Here is a 24,749-nt window from a genome sequence, read left to right on the forward strand (position 1 = left end):
GGAGCTCCTGGAGCTCATTGAGTAGGGGGATGACATGGTCAGACCTGTGCCACTTTGGCAGCTGCATAGAGAACCCATTGGAGAAACTTGGGACAGAGAGATCAATTAGAAAGCTATTGCAACAGTCCAGGTGAGAGGCAATGGGCTGGGGTGGTGGTTTTGTAACTAGAGAGAAGGGAACATAGCAGACAAATGTAGAGATTTAGTAGTTGTTTGCTGTGTGGGAGGGAGAAGTCAAGAATGGCAGGCACCAAGGTTGATTGATTGAAAGCACCTGAGCATGTCTTGTGCTCTTTTTTTTTTTTTTTTTTTTTTAAGTAATTGGGATTAAGTAACTTGCTCAACTGTTACACGGCCAGTTATTTTGTGTGGGTGTTAAGTATCTGAGGCCGGAACCGATCCCGGGTCTCCTGACTCGGGGCCGGCGCTCTTACTAACTGCACCACCTGGCTGCCCCTGTCTTTTGCTTTTTACCCATTTGTACTACCATTGTATGGATCTGTAGGCCATAGGGTTTTAGAGTTGCTAGGTCTTTTAGTTATGCCATGTATCAGCATATGCAGAGCCATGGAATTTCATAGTGGAGCCTGCAGGGAGGGTGGTTGAAAATCCCTGGAGTATGTGTTGGGGTTCAGAAGTCTCTTAAATCCTTTCCCTGAGCTGGGAGGGAGCAGAGGAAGTAGGAGGAATAAGGCTGGGTCAGGTGGAATGGAAAGTGGGATCTGAAGTTCCAAGTTTCTGATCTGCTCCAACTTGATCCTTATTCTTAATCAATTTCTCTTAGTATGGACAAGTTACACTTGACCTTGACGGAGCTGGCTCTGACCATGAACCATGTGCACAGTTTCCTTGTGTTTGAGCATACTATCTTCCCTTCTGAGTATCTCAGCAGTCATCTGGAAGAACGGCTCAACAGGTATCATTCCCTCTTCATCCCCAGAAAACAGAGAGGACCCCTACTTTTAGAATACAACCTTTAGGTCTTCATGCTGAGGGAGAGAAGCAGCCTAGTATAGCTAGCCTGGGTGATCCAAAATAATAATCCCCAAATCATCTCTGTTTGGTTTGGGCAATATGTTACATAGATATTTATTTTGTGGTAGTGGTAGAGGATGTCACAGCTTTATCTTCCTAATTGGGTTGTTAAAGAAGCTATGATTAATAGGATATTTTCCCTGGGCTAGCCTGAGAGAGGAGGTTGCTCATGGTCAGATAGAAGACAGTTTGGTAATAAAGATTTGTTCTGGGTAATTCATATACATAATGAAGAGCTAATTGCTTTTCCCAGTCCCAATATCTATGTGGATGATTTAATACTTTTTCTGAAGGATCTCTGATCTCCTTCCTACCCCAAACCTAGTCCCCACAGTCTCTGGGGTGAATGGGACTCTTTCTACAGATTTGGCCTTAAGGGCCAAAAGTATACAAAATTTGTCTTTAAGGTCCCTCCCAGCCTTCCTTTTCTCTGCTTTTTTAAAAAAAAATTCCTGGATGGTAATCACCTCCCATCCAGACTCTCAAGGGAATAAATAAACCCTGATGTTCTCTCCTCTATGTCCCTATCAAAGCCTGTTTTCAGGAAGGAGTGTGACAAACTCATTCCTACTGAGGTATAAATGACTAATAAGAGTTTAATGGAGGGCATCTTTCATTTTCATAAAATTTGGGGCAGCTCAATTTTCAAGCCCAACCTCCTTAATTTAGAGATGAGGGAATTGATGCCTAACAGGTTAAATCTAAGATCACATAGGGGATAAATAGATAAGTAATAAAACTCAGGACTTGAACCCAGGCCCCTTGACTGCAGATCATGTGTTCTATGCTTGAAGAAACCAAAAGTCAAATAAATGAATCTCTAGTTGTAAAATTATAGACATCAATAACCTATAGTTGGAATAGGAGTTGGTATATGTGTCAGAGGAACCTTCCTTTTGTGTCAGAAAACATAGCCCATAGTTCTCTCCTATATATATGCAGCTAGCCTTGTCTGTGTCTATGAAGTGTATGTAGGTGCTAGCTGGAGGCTGCTATGACTTTTTAGTCCTATATACAGATGCCTTATGGCTTCTGTCCACTTGTGGGAGGTGCTAGCTGGAGGCTGCTATGACTTTTTAGTCTATATACAGATGCCTTATGGCTTCTGTTCACTTGTGGGAGGTTCCATTATTCTTTCCTCCCCCTCCAGGATCTCAAAGCATGATACTTCAACGTCTCTTATAGTAGGTGTGGCTACTTCTTTCTTTGAGACTGAGGAAAACACTAGCATACCAAGAAGGAAAGGTGGTGGGGTGGGCCCTTAGGGATCAAGATGGAAACTAGGAGCCCAGGACCCTTGCTACTTGACCTGTTTTCCTGCAGAGCCATGGTGTGGCTGACTGGCTACAGTGCCACAACCCAGGAGATTGCAAGGCCCTCCGAAGTTCTGGCAGGGGTCAAGGCGTACATTGGCTTCATCCAGTCACTGACCCAGGTCCTGGGTGCTGATGCTTCTCGGGTTATCCGGAACGCCCTTCTGCAGCAGACACAGCCGCTGGACTCTTCTGGGGAGCAGACCATCACCACCCTCTATACCAACTGGTGAGATCTCCTTCTGCCCTTCTCTGCCCCTCCGTTCTTCCCTTTCCTCTTCAAATCAATGTTCTTTTCACTTTCCATTCTGGAAACCCTTTCCTAACTTAGGGCCCTAGATTTAGAGCTAAGGTCAAACACCTCCTTTTGTATATGAGGAAACAGGAGTTAAACCCAGAGAGATTGAGTGAGTTGCTTAAGGTCACACAGCTAGTGAAAGAACAAGGATTTGAATCCATATCTTCTGACTTCAAATCCAAATCTCTTTCCATTGTGCCCATTCTAATTCCATCCTCTTCCTTTGTGGTTACCAACACCTTTCCTCCAACCAAGTATCCCCTATTTCTCAGGCCTGACAATGAGTTCCTTCAAAGTTATTCCCACTCCATGGGTAGAGTTCTCTTAAGAGATAAGAAGGGGTCTTTCCTCTGGGGTCTTAACTTCTGATCCTATACCCCAGAGCTTTGGAAGGCATTGCATAGATGAGGCCACTGGGTGGCATTCTTAATCCAGCGTCAGCTGGAGACAGGCAACTTTCAGGAGCCCCCCCCCCAGTGGCTTGGTTGTGGGTGTTTGGGGGTACGTGGGCACAGAGGCTGGGGTGAATGTCCCAGATGTGGGGTAGGGAGGTAGGGTCAGCAGGGTGAATAATCAAGTAAGGCTTCCTCTGTTTGACCTGGCCATAACTAGATCCCTCTCCATTTAATCAGAAGAAAAGGGGAGAAATGTTATAGGGTCTAGAAATATAAGGAGCATGAGAGATCCTGTAGGCAGATCCTCTACTTTACTGAGGCCAAGAGAGGTGAAGAGACATTAAGCGACAGAGTCAGGATTTGAATCCAGGTCTTGTGATTCCACATCCAGGGTTCTTTCCAGGTTGTCTTCTGTGGGGAAGGGGAGATTTGGAGACAGGTTGTTAGGGTTCCTAGGACTTTTCTCTAGCCCCAGATACTGCGTTTGTGTACATTGGCATCCTGAGCTCCTTGGCAGCTAGGTGGTGGCAGCAGATAGAATGCTGGTCCTGGACTCAGGAAGACTTGCGTTCAAATCCAACCTCAGACACTTATTATCTGTGTGAACCTGGGCAAATCAACCTTGGTTTCTTCAACTGTAAAACAAGGACAATAGTAGCCCCTATCTCCCAGTGTTGTGGAGAGGATCACATACTATGTTATAGTGGTTATAATATAATTAGATTAGATAATACAATAGTAGGTACCTAATAAATGCTTGTTCCCTTATTTCCTTGATCCTGAAGTTAATATTCTAATTGATATAGTTCAGCCCAAGAAAGGAGTCCCTCCTACTCAGTTCTCTCATCTCAGATGAATCCGCCAAGCCTGACTGAACAAGTCCTGGGTTTTGGGAGGGAGAGGGGCGTCACAAGAACAGAAAGCCAAGGGAAGCTAGGAAAGTCCCTTGCATTTTGACATGAAATGATTGTCATGCAAGTGAGAGGCAAAGTGGCTTGCAAATTAGAGACAATTATTTTTTGAGTTGGCAGCCTGAGTTGTTAATTAGAATGTTGTACTGTCTGCTCTGGTTTAGTGGAACCCTGACCCCTTCCTGTCCTTCCCCCCAGCCTCCAGCTGAGTGTTTTTCCCCCAGTGGCAGAGTGTGCAGGCAGGGCTTCCCCATGCTTCCCTCTTCATTTTCTTGACTGTACCTACAGGTACCTGGAGAGCCTCCTGAGACAAGCCAGCAGTGGGACCATCGTTCTTTCCCCAGCCATGCAGGCCTTCATCAGTGTCCCCAGGGAGGGGGAACAGAGCTTCAGTGCTGAAGAATTCTCTGATGTTTCTGGTGAGCTCGAATACCTGGGGGAGGCCAGGGCCTGCTGGAAGAGTTTGGGCCCAGCCTGCCAGATTCTCATCCCAGACTGTGGCTCATACACAGATTTAGAGTTGGAAGGGAACTTTGAGGTCAGTTAGTCCAACCCCCTGGGTTTCAAAGATGAGGCACAGAGAACGAAGAGACTTTCTCATGGGTACTGAGTCCTGGGAGTCTGACCCAGGTCCTCTGATTCAGTACTGGTGCTGCTTCTGCCCCTGTACCACAATGTTCTTCCTTCCTCCGGGCCTCGTTCTAGACACCTCCTTCTTCCCATTCTAGGTGCTCTCTGGTCCTCATTCCATACATTTTCTCTTTCCTGGGATTCATTTTAGAACAACTCTACCTTCTCCCACCCACCCCCTCCCTTTCCAGCCTCAGAAGGATGAGGGAGACTGTGGAGAGGAGTTCCAGAAGGAGGGCTGCCCAGAGACAGCCAACCTAGGGGATAAGATGCAAGAAGGCAAAGGGAGCCCAGGATTCAAGTCTCCAGATAATTTTATTCTGCAAGACAAATCACTTTATTTATTTATTCATTCATTTATTTTTTGGAAGGGGGAAGGTAGGGCAATGGCTAGTTTTTGTGTTAAGTGTCTGAGGCAGATTTGAACTCAGGTCTTCCTGACTCCAGGGCCGGTGCTCTATCCACTGTGCCCCCTAGCTGTCTCGACAAATTACTTTATTAAATGGAGACCAGAACATGAGGGAATGGGCTGAAACGAAGCAGAAGGCATTAAAGTTTTGAAACTCATGGAGGACTCTCTCCTGTTATTAGTGATTGGGCATCAATTAATGGCTATAATTAATGAATAAGAGCTTGCCTCAGAGGCAGGAAAGCCCCAGGTTCAAGTGCTGTCTCTCACCTCTTTCAGTCCAAGGCAGCTCTCCAAGAGAAGTTGTGGACAATGTGCTGACCTGCCCAGATAGAGGGAGTTCCTCATCCCAAGCTTCCCACAGTGATGACAGTTTGAAGAAAATTAATTATAGCTTATGTTTATATTATGCTTTCAGATATACAAGATGCTTTCTGCACAATAAGCCTTGGATGTAGGTCTTTTTAAGTGTTAAAACCCCCAACTTGTACATGGGGAAATGAGATGGGGAGTTTGTGACGGGGCCCTTGGTCACACAGCTAGAGGCAGACAGGGATGTGGATTCGGGTCATCTTCTGATTCCAGATCCAATGCTTATTCTAGCAAGCCTTGTTAAACCATGGGAGTGGGGCCTGAGGGGAGGAGCGGATGGGGCCTGGGGCACATTCTTCCCTAGGGAGATTTTTAGGGCCTTAACCAGATAGGCTCCTGTTTGTGTGTTTGGAGAGGGAGAGAGAAGGAAAAGGAGGCAGAGGAGAAGAGGGTAAAGGGAGAAGGAGAGGGGGGAGGAGAGAGAAAGAGAGAAGGAAGGGGGGCAGAGAGTGAGAAAGAAGGAAGGGGGAGGGTGGGCAGAATGAGTTCAGATGCTTCTCTCTTCTGGAAGTTCTGAAGCCATCACAATAGCTGAAAGAACAGGTGCGAGTTGATAAGCCATGCAACTCCCTTGTTTCTCTGCCTGAAATGACATGCAAACCATTTTACTTGCTTTCTTTCAAGTTTTAACCCTAAGCAACCCGGTTTGGAAGTAGGGGCAGGTGTGGGATGATAGTGTGACCCTTCTCCTTCCCTGCCTCCATGTGTATTCTCTTTTCCCCCTTCCTGGGATGAGGGGAGTCTTGAAAAAGTTTGGATCTCTACCTTATCAGTGTGATTTCTCCATCACTCTCCTACCTGTCAGGGGCTTGCTTCTCTCCAGCCACACTCAGAAGCCTTAGGTAGCTTCCATTATCAACTTCAGGCTTCATTGAAAACAATAAGGATGCCATGCAATCACCTCTCCTCACTGCCCTTCCTTATTCCCATCCTAGGCTCCCCAAGGTTGCCATGGTGAGGGAGTGATGTTTCCTGAAGAGAGAGGAAGCTGCACCAGGGTCACTCTGCCTTGAGAATAGAATGTCCAATCTGGACATCCAACATTCATTCTGTAGACATATATTAGGCATATCCTAAGAACAAGGCACTATTCTAGGTACCAAGGGTGAACAGGGCAGAAACTCTGATGTCAAGGAGATTACTTTCTACTGAGGGACACAAGACAGATACAAATCAGTATAACATGAATTAGGAAGTGTGGTGGAACTTTAGAAGAGGGACTGTCCACTGGGACGATCAAGGAAGGCTTCATGGAAGAATAATTATTGAACTGATTGTTGAAGGGGGAGTAGGATTTCAAAAGACATACATGGTTCAGGATGGGAATGATGAGGGGGAAAGGGGCACTGAGGCGAGAAGTGTAGTTGTGCTCAGGGGACAATAAGTAGTCTCGCTTGTAGGAGCATAGAATACATTAAGGGGAATAATGTGAAATAGGTGTAGAATGATAGCTTGGAGTGAGACTGAAGAAGACCTTGGATGCTAGACCAAGGAGTCTGGACTTCATGTAGCAGGAAATGAAGAGGCATTTAAAAGTTTTGAACATTGGGGTGATATAATTAGAGCTATGCTTTAGGAAGGTTACCCTGGCAAGCTTCATTATACTGGGGGAAACTGGAGGTTTTTATAGCAATCCAGGCAAAATGTAATAAGCCTCTGAACTCCAAAGGTAGCAATAGTTATGACTAAGAAGTGTTTGATGTGAGTGATATTACTGAGGTAGAACTTGATAACTAGTTGTGAGGAATGAGGGAGAAGGAAGGGTCAAAGATGTCTCTTGGGTTTTGATCCTAGGTAACTTGACAAATAGAGCACTATTAATAGAAATGGTGTAGCCAGGAGAATGAGCAAGTTTTTTGGGGAAAGATGTTGGTTCTTCAGGCTCAGGTGCCAGATAGAGACTTGGGAATCATTTGATCATTGAAGTCAGGGAAATAGATGAGATTAACAAAGGAAGGGGGGGGAGAGAGAGAGAGAGAGAGAGAGAGAGAGAGAGAGAGAGAGAGAGGGAGAGAGAGAGAGAGAGAGAGAGAGAGAGAGAGAGAGAGGATTGGAACAGAACCTATGGAACACCCATGAGGAAGGAAGGAGAAGAGAATCAAAGAACTGGAGGAGGGAGGAATGTGATAAGAGGTAGAAGGAGAATAAGAGAGTATCACAGAAGCTATGAGTAGAAAGAATGTCAAGTAGGAAGGAGTATTCATCAGAATCAGATGCAGCAGAGGCAACCAAAATGAGGACCAAAATTGACTACAAGAAACTGAATGAATGAGTTGGGGGTAAGGGAAGTGGAAATATCCAAGAATTGTCAGGAAAAAAGGAGGGGAAAATGGGTCTTCCTTCTTTCCTTCCTTCCGTCCCTCCCTCCTTCCCTCTTCTTCCTTCCTTCCTTCCTTCCTTCCTTCCTTCCTTCCTTCCTTCCTTCCTTCCTTCTTTCCTTCCTTCCTTCCTTCCTCCCTCCCTTCCTCTGTTCTTCCCTCCCTCTCTTACTTCTTTCCTCCCCACTCCTTTTCTCCTTCCCTCCCTTCCTCTCTGCTACATTTTTGGGATAAAAAACCAGGTTATATAATCATAACTGGAAGGGACTTAGGTATCATTGAGCTTAGCCCTCTCATTTTGAGAACATTGAGGCCAAGAGAAATTAATTGACTTGCCCTGTGTTACACAAGTAAGTAAGTGGCAGATCTAAGATTTAAACTCAATCCTTCTGGTTCCAGAGTCAGAATTCTTTTCCACTTTCCTATGATGACTTTCATTCAAACATGGATTTACTAAGGGTCCCAAGCTTTCTTTCATATAGGTCCTTATAAAAGGTCTTAGAATCAGGGAATTTGTTCTGTGAAGTTTGGATTCAGTCAAAGGGCCTCACTTGAGGACCTAGAGAATCACGTGTGGCCTTGAAGTCACAGGTTCCCCACCCGTGACTTAGACATTGCTCTATACCCCACAGCCATGGAAGCTACAGACCTTCCTCTTCTGTCCAGGCAAGCATTCCTTATTGCTGTTTGTAACAGAGTATTTCCCAGGCAGGTTCTGATTATATTTTTTTTTTGGTGGTAGCAGTGTGGGATGGGTGGTGGGTGGTTAGAAGACAGGGACTGAGTGGAGCAGGTATAAAAGGGGAGATCCAGGACTGATGAAGAATCTGGGGGGTTGGGAATGAGTGTTTGCTTGTGTATGGGGAAAAGAAAGGAGTGGCTAGTGGAATGTTTTTAAAAGGGAAGGAAGCCCTGTCTATGGGTTATAGGAGGGTTGAAGGTGAGTTGAGCGAGAGATATGCAAAGTGACCTCTCCCAAAAGCTAGAACCGAAATAAGGAAAGAGTTGGGGGTATTTGGCACAAAAAGCATCTTAGCGTACAATGTGTATAGCACTTTACAATTAACCAGAAATAAAATTCTTTGCAACAACCCTTTGAAGTAGATAATACTAATAGCTATCATATAACATATATGATATCTTATATAGTATAAAATTTATACATTATATATCATCTTAACATCTTGACATATTAATGTTATAATATGCATATATTATGTACCAGGCACTGTGCTAAGGGTTTTTATAATTGTTATTTCATTTGATCTTCACAAGAACCTTGGGAGGTAGGTGCTGTTATTGTTATCCCCATTTTACAGATGAGGAAGCTAAGATAGACAGAGGTTAAGTGACTTGACCAAAGGCCCAAAGTTTGTGGAGCTTCTGCTACCTGATCCCAGGTCTTTTTAATTCTAAGTCCTCTGGGCTCTTTTTACTTTATCATACTCCCAGGAGCCTGGAGACTTGTCACAGGACCTGAAGCAAGCCACTTCACCTCTAGGCCACCATGTCTTCATTTGTAAAAGAAAGACAAGAGCATTAAAAAGTATGTTAATAATTACTCAGTCCAAAGGCAGCCTGCATTTAGTGGACTGATGGCTGACCTTGGAAGAAGGAAGACCTGGGGCTAAGTGCTGCCTCTGTTACGTACTGGATGTGTGACCCTGGACAAGTCACTTAAACTCTCTGTTTTCCCATCTGTGTTTTTACCAAATAAAAGCATTTCTGTAAGTTGAAGAGCAGGTGCTGATCTGTACTGGTACAGGGAGGTTTATCCACCAATGAAATGACAGGTCCAGTGTTAGAGAAAAAAAAATTATAATTCCCTTATTGTTGGAAGCCCCCATCCAGTGAGAGAGTTTCTCTACTAATTCACATCAACACCTTCTCTAGAACTTAGAGTGTTATCCCACTTAAAAATAATTGCCTTTATTTGGCAAAACAAAACAAAAGACACCCTGATAGAACTGAGAGAAAAAACTTGATAGAACTGAGGATGCCCAGGACCTTGAATTAATTTGTCTTGAAGGGCTTGTATAAAAAGGATGAGTTATATTTCAGGAGCAAAAAGGGATTTGGACCATGTGGGAGTAGAAAGGAGTGGGCTTATATGGAACTGACCTGGAAAGAATCAGGCCAAAGGCAGCCAGCAGAAGGAGAGAGGGAAGAGAGGAGTGAGCTGTGATAGAAAAGAGAAATGCCAAGGAGGGCACCTTGGGCTGATGCTACCAGTTTTTCCCATCTACTCAAAGACTAAGGGGAGTTTCAATAAAAGTTCTGTTCCATGCCTTTCTGCCCACAGATCCTGTAACAGAATCTGCCACTTTGTTACCCAAACATTTCAACTTCCTGAATCTTGCCTCGACCACAAAGAGACCAGGGGTTAACTAGAGAGATAGAAATGGTGGGGAATTTAGGTAGGGAACATGTTAGGGATTTTCCTGACTGGGGGCTTCTTTAACTTGTCATCTGACTCTCCCTAAAGCTGAAGAGAAGGATCCATGTAGACCTCAGAGACCTTATATCGCCCCTAGGCTTAAAGCAAACTAATTATTGTAACAGGCTGTTAAAAAGAGACTTAAGAAACTTGCCAGGGCACACTGGGAATTTAAGTACCTTGCCCAGGGTTACAAAGTTAATATGTTGCATCAGGTCTTTCTGTAGATTCCTATCCACTATCCAGAATCTATTGATAGCTGTATATATTAAGATATGTAAAATGTTCCACAGACTTTAAAGTGATATATAAATCAGCTGTTATAATTTTTCACTTATTCTACTTTGCCTTTCAAATATAAGTATGTACAAAATGTGATTGTCTGTTACGTCACCACTTGAGGGAAGGAGGGGGATGTCTCCAGTGCTTAGCACAGAGGCAGGCATGTAGTAGGTGCTTCAGAAGTGTTTTTAGATTGTTTTATATACTTTTAAGCAAATTTACCAGATTAGGGCCTAACAACAGCTCTCGAGTGCTACCTGTACCAGATTGTAATGTAACTGGGAAGTATTTAACAAAATAAAAATACAAATACAGAGGAGCATAGATAACTTTAATATGTTGTTTTCTAAGTTGATATGTTGCCAGCAGGGATACTTATGTACAGTTTAGTGAATTCTGTTTGAGTTTGACACCACTGTTTGGAAGCCATCCAGAGATTCTTAGAGGCCATTCTTCTAGGAGGAATGCTCTATTTATCCTGTCTTAAAAACCCAGCTATTTCTTGGTTGGGGCTGGAAAAACTTATTGGTGAATTCTGCCTTACTCCAAACTCCAGAATCATCCCCATACCTCGATCTACATGTCTGGGATGACAAAGTCCTTTGGGCACAGGGTGAATTTCCCCTGTAGGCTTTGGACCAGGACCTCATTGCCCTGCCTCCCTCCCCCCCCCCCCCCGAAAATGTCCTAATTCTGACTTCCCTCTGCCCAGAGATGCGGGCTTTGGCTGAGCTCCTGGGACCCTATGGCATGAAGTTTCTGAGTGAGAACCTGATGTGGCATGTGACTTCCCAGATTGTGGAGCTAAAGGTATTGTTGGTAGCTGGGTGGCTGGGGGTGTCCCCAGGAAGATGGCAGTTCAGATGTCTTGGAGGAGAAATAATTGGAGGGTTCCTGGCTAGGTAGAGGCTTTTCCTTAAAGCCTCTCCAGGTTCGTGACTCAGGGGTGTCTTGCTCCTGGGGTTGCAGAAGCTGGTGGTGGAAAACATGGACATACTGGTACAGATTAGATCCAACTTCAGCAAGCCAGAGCTCATGGCCTCTCTGCTGCCCCAGCTGACCGGTAAGTTTCCTCCCCATTTCTTAAGTGGCCTGGCATCCTCTGCTTTTCTCCTTGCTCACCTCCAGAGCCCTGAGGTCAATTAGGAAAACTTTAGGTGGGGCTATGCTACAAGGCAGTAGGGTAACTGCCCACTTCTTTAGTGATGTGAAGGGTGGGCTCCCTGAGGGAGATGGGGTTGGGGCTGGAAAGCATAGAATGATTCCTACACCCCCACAGGCAGAGCTCTTTCTCCTAATTCTCCTTGCCTTCCTTCCTAGGAGCTGAGAATGTGCTGAAAAGAATGACCATAATTGGGGTCATCCTCAGCTTTAGGGCCATGGCCCAAGAGGGTCTCCGAGAGGTGAGCTTGGTGGGGAGGGGCCAGAGGTGAGAGGGGAGCTTGGTGGGGAGGGACCAGAGGTGAGAGGTAAAGGTGAAGGGAGATCAACTAGCAAATCACAGAGAATTCAGAGGGAAGGAACCCAGGGCCTTAAGGGGAAGCCCCTAGGAAGAGGGGAGATTAGTAGAGGTGGAGACGTTTTCTCCTATTTTGACTTTACTCCAGTGTTTCAAGAATCTATGATTTCCCCCCAGAGGGTAGATCTAATCCTCTTTGAGGCATCACAAGCTGTTTCATGAGTTGATGAAGCCAAAAATTTACCCTCTGGTGGCCAGCCTTTGGGAGGGTGAACCTCTGAACTTAGCTGGTCTGGTCCTTAGAAGACTATTGTTGAACTCATGGTCTGTATCAGAGAAGGGTAGAAGTGGAGGCCTCTGCACTAAATGAATAATATTGTTATCATTATTATAATAATTTATTCTTATATAGCAACATCAAGGAAAGCTAGTATCTTTTTTTTAATAGCCTGTGTGTATAAGAGGACCTGGGGTTAATAGATTGAACAAGCTGTTCTAGCAGCCCTACATGGTGGGGTTTTACCAAGTCTTGATTCAACACCTCCCTTTCCCTTCTGTAGTCACTGGCCAGCCTATTAGGACCTCAGTACTCTTTTCTTTCTCTAACTCCAGGTTTTCTCTTCCCACTGCCCATTCCTCATGGGCCCTATTGAGTGCCTGAAGGATTTTGTTACCCCAGATACAGATATAAAGGTATGGGGGTGATTTTGGGACTGTGTGTGAATTTTTCCAGGCTGCTAACCAGGAAATTTCTGGGTTCAGAGGAGAAGAGTGCTTTGAATGATACTTTAAGGAGAGAGTTAAGGGCTGTGGGGACATTGTGGGAAGCTATCTTTTGCCTTTCCATCTGAAATGAGCAGAATGCGAATAAGTTGTTTAACACAGTACAGATGAGTCCCTACGACTTTTGAATCAAGGGCTCAGGTACTTTTTCAATGAAACAAAATTGCTCTTTCTATTTCTGTGCATCCCTCCAGCCCTTAGAGGTCCCCTCATTCCCTGGCTCCTCCCCAGTCTTTTCTAAGACTTTTAAAAAACTTCCATTATCAGCTTCTGACTCTCTCATGTAGTACCAGCAGGGAGAAAAAACATCATGTAGTCAACCTGTCTAAAGAACAGTTTGTAATGAAATAGCCAACTCTCAAACCATGGTGGGACCTTCTTTCTGTCCCCTTCACCCCATCTCCCCTGCAGTTAACTTCTCCCCAGTGATTTCTCATGCTAAGAATCTCTCTCTTAGGGGTGGCTAGGTGGCACAGTGAATAAAGTGCCAGCCCTGGAGTCGGGAGGACCCAAGTTTGGTTCTGGCCTCAGACACTTAACACCCCCACAAAAAAACTAGTGTGTAACCTTGGGCACAAAGGCCAAAAGGCAAAAAAAAAATCTCTCTTTCACTGCTATAGATAAGAAGTAGTTTAGGCAACCATTTATACTCTAAATCCCACTCACCAACCCTATGCTTACTTTGTTTCTTCTATAACTTTTGTGTCCTCAGGTTATCAGGCCTCAACTGGGGTCCTCTACTAAGTACCTTGAGGAAGTTGGGGTAGGTTAGTGGGCCTGGAGTAGGAAGCAAAGAGAGTCGTAGGTCTTCTGGAAGCAAGGACCATCCATAGAGGGGCAACAGAACATCCCACCCTCTACAAGAGGCACTTGACTCAATAGGGAGTAGTTTGTGATTTTTTGGCTCTCAGTCATGATAACCCTAAAGTATTTTGAGAACTATGGTATGATGGTAAAGGGAAAGGAGACAGTAAACTTTATTGGGCTCCCCCCCAAAGAAGGCAAGAAGCAATGGGATTAATGTGGCAGCAGGAAGAATTGAGGCTAGATGTTGGAAGAATTTTCTGACTGGGAGTGTTGAAGCAAGAGTGGGCATTTCATTTCCTTGGGTTTCAGTTTCTTCTTTCCAAGAAAATGAGGGTGTTGGGCTAGACTAGGTCAACAACCAGAGGGTGGCACAATCAGAACTTCTGTACTTTCAGTTAGTTTGTCTCAGGCCTAGAGATCTTATTCTTCCTGGGGTACTTTACTTGGATCTCCTCTCCTTCATCATCGGCCCTGTTAAGCATCCCTGCTGCCATGTTTCTTCCCTCCTTCTATTCACTTTATTCGTGTTCTAAACTTCACCCCTTCAAGAAATGCATTTACTATCTTTTAATAAGGTAGCAATCAGCCAATCTGATGAACTCATTTTACCAATGGGAGAAGGCTATAGGAGCTCTTCAAGGACCCCACCAGTTTCTGGCCCACAGATGTGCCTTGTAGCAAGGGTCTTCCAGAGACAGTCAGTAATTATCATCTGTTTCTTTTTGTGTGTTGTATTACCTTGTAGTTTTAAAATTATGTTCTATGTATATATGTGTATGCACACACATACACACACACACACACACAGAGCAGCTAGATGGCTCAGTCAGTGGACAGAACGCTGGACCTGTAGTCAGTAAAACCTGAGCTCAAATCAGGCCTGGAACACTTCCTAGCTGTGTGACCCTGGGCAAGTCACTTAGCCTCTGTTTGCCTTAATCCACTAGAAAAGGAAATGGCAAACCCTCTAGTATCTTTACCAAGAAAACCCGACAGACAGTATGTTTCTCAAGATCCCCAAGAGTCAGACACGATTGAACTGAATAACAACATGAACATATGTGTATATATATACATATATATGGTTATATATACAGGTATATGATGTGTATTATATAGTTATATGTATATGTCTACACAATTCACATGTATATGTATACATATATGTATATATACATATGTTTATATATATCTGTAAGAGATTAAATTGGTGCAAAATCTCTCTGGTATTAAGTGAAAAAAAATTTCAAAGAGGAGAAAAATTTGAAGAATTTACACTCAGATGGTCTTCTCTGCCCCCTCTCCTCCAAGATTACTAGCCCCTTAACTAGATAGGCTTCCCTCTCTAAAAATCTAATTTGGGGTATGGAATGTTCTCTTAAAGGTATTTGAGAAAAAGAAAATTGTTTTCTGTTTAGGAGGATATAGGCTATTTGGAAGTGGGGAGATGGATGGGAAGACCTCCCCAAGGCCCTTTCATCCCAGTTGCTGTCTGATTTTGTAGTGAAGGGCAGCCTCATATCAAGGGAGCCTTTGTTTTTTGGCAGCTGCTGATGGCCAGGTTGGGCTGCACTGGCCTGTCAGGAATTTGACAAGCTGATATCTCCCAGGCAGCTCAGAGCTCTGGGCAAGGCTTCCCACGGAAATGAGTGGATGGGGCTTGGAGAAGAGATGGCTGCCTTTATTAGAAGCTCTGGCTACTACCTTTGGAAGACTGGGATGACTCAGAGGCCCATTCATTTGGGGACATGGGAATATGATTTCTTTAGAAAAACAGGCAGGAAATCAAGTGCTGTCCCTTCCCCCTTTTCATATTGGAAGTATTTTAAAATGTCTCTCTAGCCCTAGGTAGAGATACTGGAGTCAACTTATTCACTATTCCTCCCCATGGTTCTTCTTGTGCCCTCTGGAGACAGAGGAAGATTTGGGTTAAATATATGGAAGAACTTTCTAACAATTAAACCTGTCCAACAGAAGACTGGACTGCATTGAAAAGTAGTGAGCTCCCTATCTCTGGAAATATTCATGTAAAGGCTGCATGACTATCTGTCAGAGAAATAGAAGGGATTAATGTATTGAATGAGAGATTAGAGTAGATGATGTAAGATCATAGAGTTGAAATTCTTTGAATGAGGAGATTGAGGCACAGAGAAGTTAAGTAATTTGTTGAAGATCACACAGGTAGAAGTGGCAGTCTGGATTTGAACTCAGGTCCCTTGACTCCATCCTACCTTTACAACCTTTAAGATTGCTTCTGTTTTTAAAATCCAATGATTCTGTAAATATTAAGTGTATACTATAAGCCTGTAGCATTTCTATCCCATTCTCATGATATGAAATTCTACTGAATTTTGGGGTAACTGCAGCTCATCACTTTTCCAGGAATTGTAGATGAAACAAAGAAGTATACGACCTAGTTGGGAAAGGGAGGAAAGAGAAAGGAATAAATACTTAGTAAGTGCCCACTAAGAGCCAACGCTGTGCTCTTTATATATCTCATTTAATCCTCAAAACAGTCTTGGGAGGAGGTACTATTATTATCCTCATTTTCCAGTTGAGGACACTGAGGCAGACTGAGGTTAAGTGATTTATCCAAGGTCACACAGCTAGTAAGTATCTGAGGCTGAATTTGAACTCAGGTCTTTCTGACTGCAAGCCCAGGGTTTTGTGCACTATCCAACTAGCTGCATCAAGGGCAGAGACAAAAACAAGAGTCCCACCCAATAAAGCAAGATAAAGTATCTAATAAGTTCCATATGAATAGTAGAGAGAGTAAACATTATGGGAATTCAGAAGTGGGAGAGATGGCTGGGAAGGGGTGGTTAAGGATGGTTTTACCTAAGATGGAGGAGGGAGGATCTGTGCTGAACTTTGGGAAGGATGGGAAGAAACCAGATGGAGACCAGTGGAAAGCATTCATTCTGCGTAGGGATTCTGCACAAAGGGGCAGGGGCAGTAAGGTCCAGGTGTGGTGGGGGCTGGACAGTAAAATGAAAACCATTTTGACTAGAGAGAAGTCACAGTAAGAGATGTAGAAGGTCTTGAATGCCTCGTTAAGGTCTTTGCCTTGATTCCTTGGGTGCTGGGCAGGTGTGATGAGATCACCTTCTCTACACAAAGCTCAGGTGGTGGGGCATGTGGAACCAGAGGTTCTAGAAGATGAGTCCCAGAAGTGTTTGCTAAGCATATCCCATCCTCTCCCCGGGCACCCTTCCCATCACGTACATCTCATTTCTTTCTACTAGGTGACTATGAGTGTCTTTGAGCTGGCCTCTGCTGCAGGTGTGTGCTGTGACATTGACCCGACTTTGGTGGCTGCCATTGCTAACCTGAAAGCAGGTAAAAATGTGGTCTGTACCTTGGTGAGGTTGGAGGAGAAAGATCTGATGATACTGAACCTTCTTTGCCTGGATGAGGGCAGACCCCACCCTCAGCCAAGGGGGATACCAATAACCTCTCTAAGTCCTAGGCCAGTCATTCAATTAGGTTCAGCTGTATGGCATACATTTTGGAACCTATCCACAAGGAGGTTACAGTCTAGCTGAGGGAGCCAGATTGGCACCTGCCCACAAGGTTACAATCTGGTAAAGGAGGCAAGATTAGTACATAAAACACAACTAGAGAATAACACAATTTGTACATAACGAAGTGCTAAATTGTTTTGCACAGACTCCTAGCATCCTTGTACATTTTTTCCATTGTGAGCCTGGGCCTCCTAATGCCCGCTTACTCAGACACATTCACTTAAGTAACCACTCTCCCACCCACCCACCCACAGACTGAGCTGTATTGCTATTACTCTACTTTATTTCTTACATTTCTTCATGCATTTCCTAAATTTAGCATAATCTGTGAAAACACACAGGCAGAATGGACCGGAACCTGATAACCTCAGTTGTGTTCCCAGGCCCACCCACATTCCCCAGTCTTAACCAGTCCTTCCCTCTCTCTCTCCCACTGCCCACACCCAATTTTCCCTCCTTTCCATCAGTAACCCTATCCTTCAACTTAGACCTTCCCTATAACACTATGCAGAAGGTAGTACCAGTATTATCTCCATTTACAGAAGAAGAAACCTCTTGGAAGTTAAGTGACTTAGCCAAGGTCACACAAGCAGTTGAGTAGTGGAGTTGAGATCTGAACCTTTATCTCTTGATTCCAGAACCAGTGTTCTGTCCACTAGATCACAGTGATTTCTTTTCCTCCCTCCCCTGATGTTTCTCTTAGACACCTCATCTCCTGAGGAGGAGTACAAAGTAGCCTGCTTGCTCCTGATCTTCCTTGCAGTTTCAATCCCTCTCCTTGCCACAGACCCCTCTTCTTTCTACAGCATAGAGAAGGATGGTAAGAGAGGAGAGGGTTGGGGAGAATTGGAAAGGCTGGTCAGGGAGATGACTTGGGGAGGAAGCTCTGTTCTAACCTAACAAGAGAAGCCTGTGAAATTCAGGGCATGTTAAAAACTCAGAAAATTTAACCCTTTTCCCATCTCTACCTGGTCTGGTCTGGGCTGAGCATTTGGAAGGGGGGGGGGAAGAGGAGGGTCCAGCCAAGAAAAAGAGAAGAGTCATTGGGTGGGCCCATGTGTGGGTGTTTAACTGTCCTCTGACCCTGTCATTCCTCCCTTCCCAACACCTCAGGCTACAACAACAACATTCACTGCCTGACCAAAGCCATCATCCAGGTGTCTGCTGCCCTGTTTACTATTCACAACAAGAACATTGAGACTCACCTCAAGGAGTTTCTGGTGGTGAGTAGGTCTGAGGAATGGGATGGAGGCAGAAGCTTGGCCCCCTGGCTCCTAGCCCCAGCACACTCTTTTTGTTCGACTCCTCTGGGGGGGGGGAGGGGACAGAATACTATCTGGGTGTGCAATAATAGAATATAGCTATGTTTTGTAGTATTCGTTGTTGTTTTTACAACAGAAGGCAGCAATTTAAGTATTATTATCAACCCCATTTATCAGCTGAGAAAACTGAGGCTCCAAGAGAGAATCTGGATCCAACAACTAGTAAATGTCAGACCCTAAGCCCAATGTTTTCTCTACTACTTCATACTGCTCCTAGAACTGATTTGGTTTAGAATCGTGAACTGTTAAGATTCAGAAGGAACCCGAGAGTCTGATCTTCCCTGTAGGAAATCCCCTGTGCAATATTTCTGACAGATCTCATCCAGCTCCTGCTCAGATGCTCAGATCAGTGATGGGCAGCTCACTACCCCCAAGGCAGTCCATTCGATTTTTTAAAAAAGCAACTTTACTTCCTAGAATGTTCCTCCTTAAATGGAGCCAGATTGTGCCCCCTTGTAGCTCCCACCTTTCAGGCCTAGTTTTGCCTTTGATATAACACAGACAGGTCTGTTTACAGTCTACGTGGAGTCATAGAATTTGAGCATTGAAAGAGACCTCCGAGGTTATCTAGTTCTACATTCTTTCCACAACAGGAATCCTTTTAACAGCAGGCCTTAGAGATGGCTGCTCTTCTGCTTGGATACTTCCAGTGATGTGAAGCTCAGTGCTCAGAGAAGCAGCCTGTCTGGGCTGGAGGGTCTGAGGTGCTTTTACGTTATCGGGGAGAGTCTTTAACAATCATGCTAGTCTTCTAGGGCTAGGGAATATTTCCTGTGCAAGTATGTCAGGGGTTCGGGGCACCAGGGACTAGACTACTCCATTCAAGAGTCATTCAAAAACACTTATTAATTGCCTACTGTGTGCAAACATTTTGCTAGGGGATGGAGACAAAAAGATGTAAAATGCCAAAGTCCTTACCTTTAAGGACCATTCACTCTGTCTAGAATATGCTAAGCAGAAAAAATCCATGTGTCCGTGCACATCGGTGGGTAGAGAGTTTAGGATTTGGAGTCAGGAAGGCCTGAGCTCTCTAGACCAGCCTCAGACACTTAGTGGCCATGTGACCATGAGTAAATAACATAATCTCTGTCAGCCTCAGTTTCCTCACCTATAAAATGGGAATAACAATAGCACCTGTCTCACAGGGTTGTTGGGGGGATCAAATGAGGCAATCTATGTCAAAAGCTTTGCAAACCTTATTTATATGATGTCATTATTAGTTATTATTATAAAGTGCTTTAAAGTTTACAAATTACTTTCCTTGCAACAATCCTGTAACAGAGGCACTGAAAGTATTATTTTTCCTGTTTGGAAGATAAGGGAACTAAGGCAAACAGAGGTTGTGACATCCAGAAATATCTTTCTTTGTAACCTGAGGGTGGGGAAGAGTGTATTGCCCTGGACTCCTGGGGATTTGAGATAGATCTCAAGGGTAGAACAGGAGGGTCTTCATGTCAAATCTGACACAAGCCACGATCATTCAGTTTAAATCAATGATCATTTGTTAAGTCACGGTGAGTCCCTAAATCTCCTAGTTTACTCGTATGTGAAATGGAGATAGTAATTTTTGTTGTTGCCTACCCTATAGGGTTGCTGTGAGCAAAGATAAACCTTTAGGATGCTATAGAAATATGAGCCATTATCATTATTTACATTAATATCTTCCCTGGGGTGCTCATTTCTACTTGTCTTACTTCACCCCCTTAATTAGGCAAATCCAGGTCACTGTAACCCTTGGCTTGAGATTCAGTCCATCTGTGTGTCTCCATTTCTGGAGGCTGGATGTTAGCAGGAGTAACAACTATTAAGGAGGTGACAGGAGGGGAATAACAAGATTGAGTGGAAAGGCACACATCTCTGTCTCCTTGTGCGTGGCCTGGCAGCAACTGTATCTAGAAGACTGAGCCAGAGAAGGTGGGATGTCATAGGACCGTTAGCCACTGACCCAGGGGTGGGGAACCTGCGGCCTCGAGGACACATGTGGCCCTCTGGGTCCTCAAGTGGGACTTTTTGACTGAATCCAAACTTCACAGAACAAATCCTGGCCTTTTGACTGAATCCAAACTTCTGATTTGTGAAGTCTGGATTCAGTCAAAGGGCCACACTTGAGGACTTGTGGCCACATGTGCTCTCGAGGCCGAAGGTTCCCCACCCCTGCAACTAGCCTAGACAATACATTCTCCTTGTCACTGGTTCTTTCCCCAGCCTGTAGCTTCCTTTAGGGGGCACTTACGTTGGTACCTGAAGCTAAATTAGCCAGGAAGACCCAGACTTTTTCAGTGGAGTATTTGTCTCTAGTCTGGGGGGTGTCTAACCTGCCCCTCCATCCTGAGTTTTCCAGAAGTTCCTAAATCTCCTGGTTTTCCTCCTGGCTTTTCCCTTAATTCCATCTGGGATGCCTGGGTCTGTCCTCTCTTATTCTCCATAATACCTTTAATTTACATATTTTATAAATCAATTGTGATCTCATTCAGTCCTTATAACAATCTGTGAGGTAGGTGATACAAGATGTATCTTCAGTCTCTGTAAACAGAGATGTCGTTTGCCCAAGGTCACACCAGAATTTGAATTCCTACCTTCTGGCTCTGAGTTTCTTATTCTTTCTACTGCCTCTGAATGGTCTTCCTTCCCCTTCCCCCATGTCTCTGCCCATCACAGGTGGCCTCTGTCAGTCTTCTCCAGCTGGGACAGGAGATGGACAAACTGAAATCCAAGAACCGTGAATCTATTTCTTTGCTTATGCGTTTGGTGAGTATTGGCAGGGATGGGCATAGAACCCATAGTTGTAATGACTTTAAAGATTGTCTGGTGCAACTCCCACTTTGTTTTACAAATAGGAAACTTGTAGAGAGAGGTTACATGACTCATCCAGGTCACAGAGATAGTAAATAACGAGGTTCTCAGCTGAAGGACTTTGGGTCCTTGTTGTAATCCCCCCCCCAATTTACTAAAGACCTAAGTATACACTATTTGTTTGTTTTGATTTTTTGTCTAGGCTACTCATGGTACAAAGGAAACTCCACAGACCCATTTGTGAACTTAAAGTCCAACATTTGGACAATGATCAGCTAGAGAAGTTTGATGAAATTTTTCTGCAGGGAGGAATGGGAGGTCCTCCTGGTCTCCTTTCTGGCTGGAACTTCTTGTTTCCCTGGGTGTCTCGCCCAACCCTAATCAAGGCCTTGTTTTTTACTCTTAGCTCTACTGGTAAAATGGGGCAGCTAGATAGCAAAGTGGATAGAGTGTGGGACCTGTAGTCAGGAAGACCTGAGGTCAGAATCCCTCCTCAGATACTTATTAGCTGTGTGACCTTGGGCAAGTCACTTAACTCTGTTTTTTGCCTCAGTTTTCTTAGCTGTAAAACAAGCTAGAGAAGGAAATGGCAAACCATTCCAGTCTCTTTGCCAAGAAAACCTCAAATGGGGTCACGAAGGGTGAGACAGGATTGAAAACCATTCAACAGAACAATTGGTAGAGGAAACATTTTCATGTTCTCTGCCTTAGTTTCCTTGCTTGTCAAAAGTTTTTAAAGGTTAGAACCATCTCCTTTTTTTCCCTTTTTTTTTAGAGGGAAGTTGGGGTTAAGTGACTTGCCCAAGGTCACACGGCTAGTTTTTGTGTTAAGTGTCTGAGGCTGGATTTGAACTCAGGTCCTCCTGACTTCAGGGCCGGTGTTCTATTCACTGTGACACCTAACTGCCCCGAACCATCTCCTTCTAACTGTTGTATACTTCCAATTCTAGTGATAAGGATGAGAGTGAGGCATAGTTACATCTAACCAGGGACGAGGTAGTTATCAAGATGCTCTTCCCATCTCTCCTTCGCTTATGAGCTTTTCCAGATGGGGATAGGGGAAGCTTTGATTTCCTGGCCACCTCTCATCTAGGTCTTGTTCTTCCCACTGCTCTCTATGAGGATTTATGCTTATGTATATACTTCACTAGTCTGATTCCTGGGAGATCTCTCTGCAACCCAGGTTCCCCAGGAACTCAGAGTCTGGGAAGGCCAGCAACAGAGTCTTTTTTTTTTTTTTTAAAGCAATCGGGGTTAAGTAACTTGCTCAAGGTTACACAGTTATTTCAGGCCAGTTATTTCTGGGAGTGGTGCTAAGAATCTGAGCCCGGATTTGATCCCCAGGTCATCCCGACACTGGGCCCGGTGCTCTTACTCGCTGAGCCACCTGGTTGCTCCAACAGAGTCTTAATGCCAGTGCTCACTGAAATTGTGGTTCAGGCCACTATTTCCCCACCCCTGGCAGGGTTTGACCTAGGGCCCCAAAGAGGTAAGTGTTTGTTGATTGATTGATAGTAGGTGGGAGGTCAAGATGGAAGGCAAAATTTGGTTGCCGTCAACTGGACCAAACCAGCCTCTAACCTTGTCCTGGCCTGAACAGAGTTGGCTAGAGGCAAGAATTTCAAAGTGAGGGAAACGTCTTGTGAGCAAGGAAGGGATCTAGACATATATATGCCAGGGCCACAGCTCTAGTGGAGGGACCTGAGGCAGTATGGGGAGATCTCAGTATTTATGCCAATGCTATGCTATGCTGTGAGCTATAGCCCTGACGGAGAGGGGTAACGGCAACAATAAGACAGGTTCAAGCAGGGCTTCATGGCCAGAATATGGATACTTGTTCTGTGCTTGTCCCTTAAACTTTAGACAATTTCCCTCTTCCCCTTAGCTCTTGGTTTCACATGTGGAATCTGGGTAGTTCTCCTGACCATCTCAGATGGAGGGCAATGGTCTGGAAAGATGAGGCAGAGGGCTCTCTCCTTGTTTCCACCCTCTCTGCCTAGAGACCTTGAGGCTGTCTGCATTTGTGGAGAATAATAATACTTTTTCCTGCTCACATCAAAGTGGATCATAGGTTTTGAGCCCAGATAGTCCAGCTCCCTCATTTTAAGATGAGAAATTGAGGCCAAGAGAAATCAAGGAGCCAAGCCAAGGTCATATAGCTGGCAAGTGGGCAGGACCAGGATTGGGACTCAAGTCATGAATTAAGAACTTTGTCAACAGTAAACACCTGTGAGAGGCAATTAGGTGATGCAGTGGATAGAGCACTGGGCCTGGAGTCAGGAGGACCTGAGTTCAAATCTGGCCTCAGACACATACTAGCTGTGTGACCTTGGGCCAGTCACTTAACCCTGATTGCTTCCCTCCAAATTAAGCAAACAAAATAAGTAAACCCCTGTGGAAATGAGTTGTTATTATAATTAACAGAAATAATAAGGCAGGTCAAAGTATAGGAAGTATGAAGCTGGCAGGACCCTTTGGAGATTCTTGATGCCTCCAGGAAGCTCAGTCCCCTCGTTCTACCCCAGGTAGACTGGAAGTTTCCTATGAAGATATTGTCCCAGCTTCCATCCTTGTCTTTAATAACTCTGCTAATAGAAAAATTCTTCATGCAATCAAAACTAAACCCCACTGTTGGTTCCGTTTTGCAGCCATACTTCTCATCTCTGCCCCTGCCTGTGGGGAATAGGAAGGTATTTGTGCAAGAGTCAGGGAATTTTTGGCATTGGAAAGAACTTTAGAGAAACAGCACACTCATGCTAGGATAGGATCATGGAATTTTTCTCCCTCTGATGTTTCTTAAATAGGAGAGATGACCCCTTTCTCCCACCATCAGCCCCAACACACGAGGGTCTAGTAGAGCTGTAGGACATGTGGTGGTGCTGGTCCTAGAGGGCAAGATGGTCCCTGACTAATGGAAAGAGGGGGCTCTCTTCTCTCAAAACCCCTCCTAGGTTCACAGTAGCCTAGGTTCAGCTAGGTGATGCAGTGGGTAGAGCCCTGGTCCTGCAGTCAGGAAGACGTGAGTTCAAATCCAGCCTCAGACATTTTTAGCTATCTGAACCCAGACAAATGACTTAACCTCTGCCTCATTTTCCTCAACTGTAAAAGTGGGATAATAATAGCCCCTAGCACAGTGCCTGGTCATAGGAGGTACTATATAAATACTCATTCCCTTTCTCCCCTCCCTTCTTGGTAAGGGGGAGGCTGATAGGGATCCGATCCTCTCCTACAACCTAGGGACTGAATCAAGGGAGTCCATCTAGAGCAGAATTCCTAAACCTGGGGTCCACAGACCCCCAAGAGATCCATGGTTAGATATCATGGTGTCTGTGAATTGGTTGGGAAAAAAATTATGTTTTTAATTTCACCAACCTCTCATTGAAAGTTAGTGTTTCCTTTATTATTACTTGGAAAAGGGATCTTTGGGAATATTATTTGGAAAAGGGATCTTTAGGCTTTGCTAGATTGCCAAAAGGGTCCATTATACACACAAAAGCTAAGAAACTCCTGATTTCTTGAGAGAGGAGAAGTGTTCGAATCGGTGCTGTCAATTCCATCCCTTCCTACCAGGCTAGCTTGAAGAAGCCTTCTTGGGCTTGTGATGCTACTCAACTTAGCTATGGGGCCTATCTCAGCATGCCAGATTTTAATTAGACTAATT

At 44.6% G+C, this 24,749-nt stretch overlaps 1 protein-coding gene across 2 annotated transcripts in view; it reads left to right on the forward strand.

The window, feature by feature from the left end:
* The window catches only part of NCKAP1L (NCK associated protein 1 like), a 64,034-nt gene that overhangs the window by 37,070 nt on the left and 2,215 nt on the right, over positions 1-24,749 (forward strand). For both annotated transcript variants that reach the window (XM_069101302.1, XM_069101304.1), the window contains 11 exons: positions 785-916; positions 2,359-2,577; positions 4,241-4,371; positions 11,113-11,210; positions 11,370-11,463; positions 11,721-11,803; positions 12,472-12,552; positions 16,695-16,788; positions 17,677-17,793; positions 18,087-18,196; positions 20,954-21,043. In XM_069101302.1, the coding sequence (XP_068957403.1) occupies positions 785-916; positions 2,359-2,577; positions 4,241-4,371; positions 11,113-11,210; positions 11,370-11,463; positions 11,721-11,803; positions 12,472-12,552; positions 16,695-16,788; positions 17,677-17,793; positions 18,087-18,196; positions 20,954-21,043 (1,249 nt within the window). The remainder of the gene's footprint in view (positions 1-784; positions 917-2,358; positions 2,578-4,240; positions 4,372-11,112; positions 11,211-11,369; positions 11,464-11,720; positions 11,804-12,471; positions 12,553-16,694; positions 16,789-17,676; positions 17,794-18,086; positions 18,197-20,953; positions 21,044-24,749) is intronic.

The sequence above is a fragment of the Petaurus breviceps genome, unplaced genomic scaffold (genome assembly GCF_028583685.1).
Source record: "Petaurus breviceps papuanus isolate PSGF00001 unplaced genomic scaffold, PetGlider_PUasm1.0 454, whole genome shotgun sequence".
Lineage (NCBI taxonomy): Eukaryota > Metazoa > Chordata > Mammalia > Diprotodontia > Petauridae > Petaurus > Petaurus breviceps.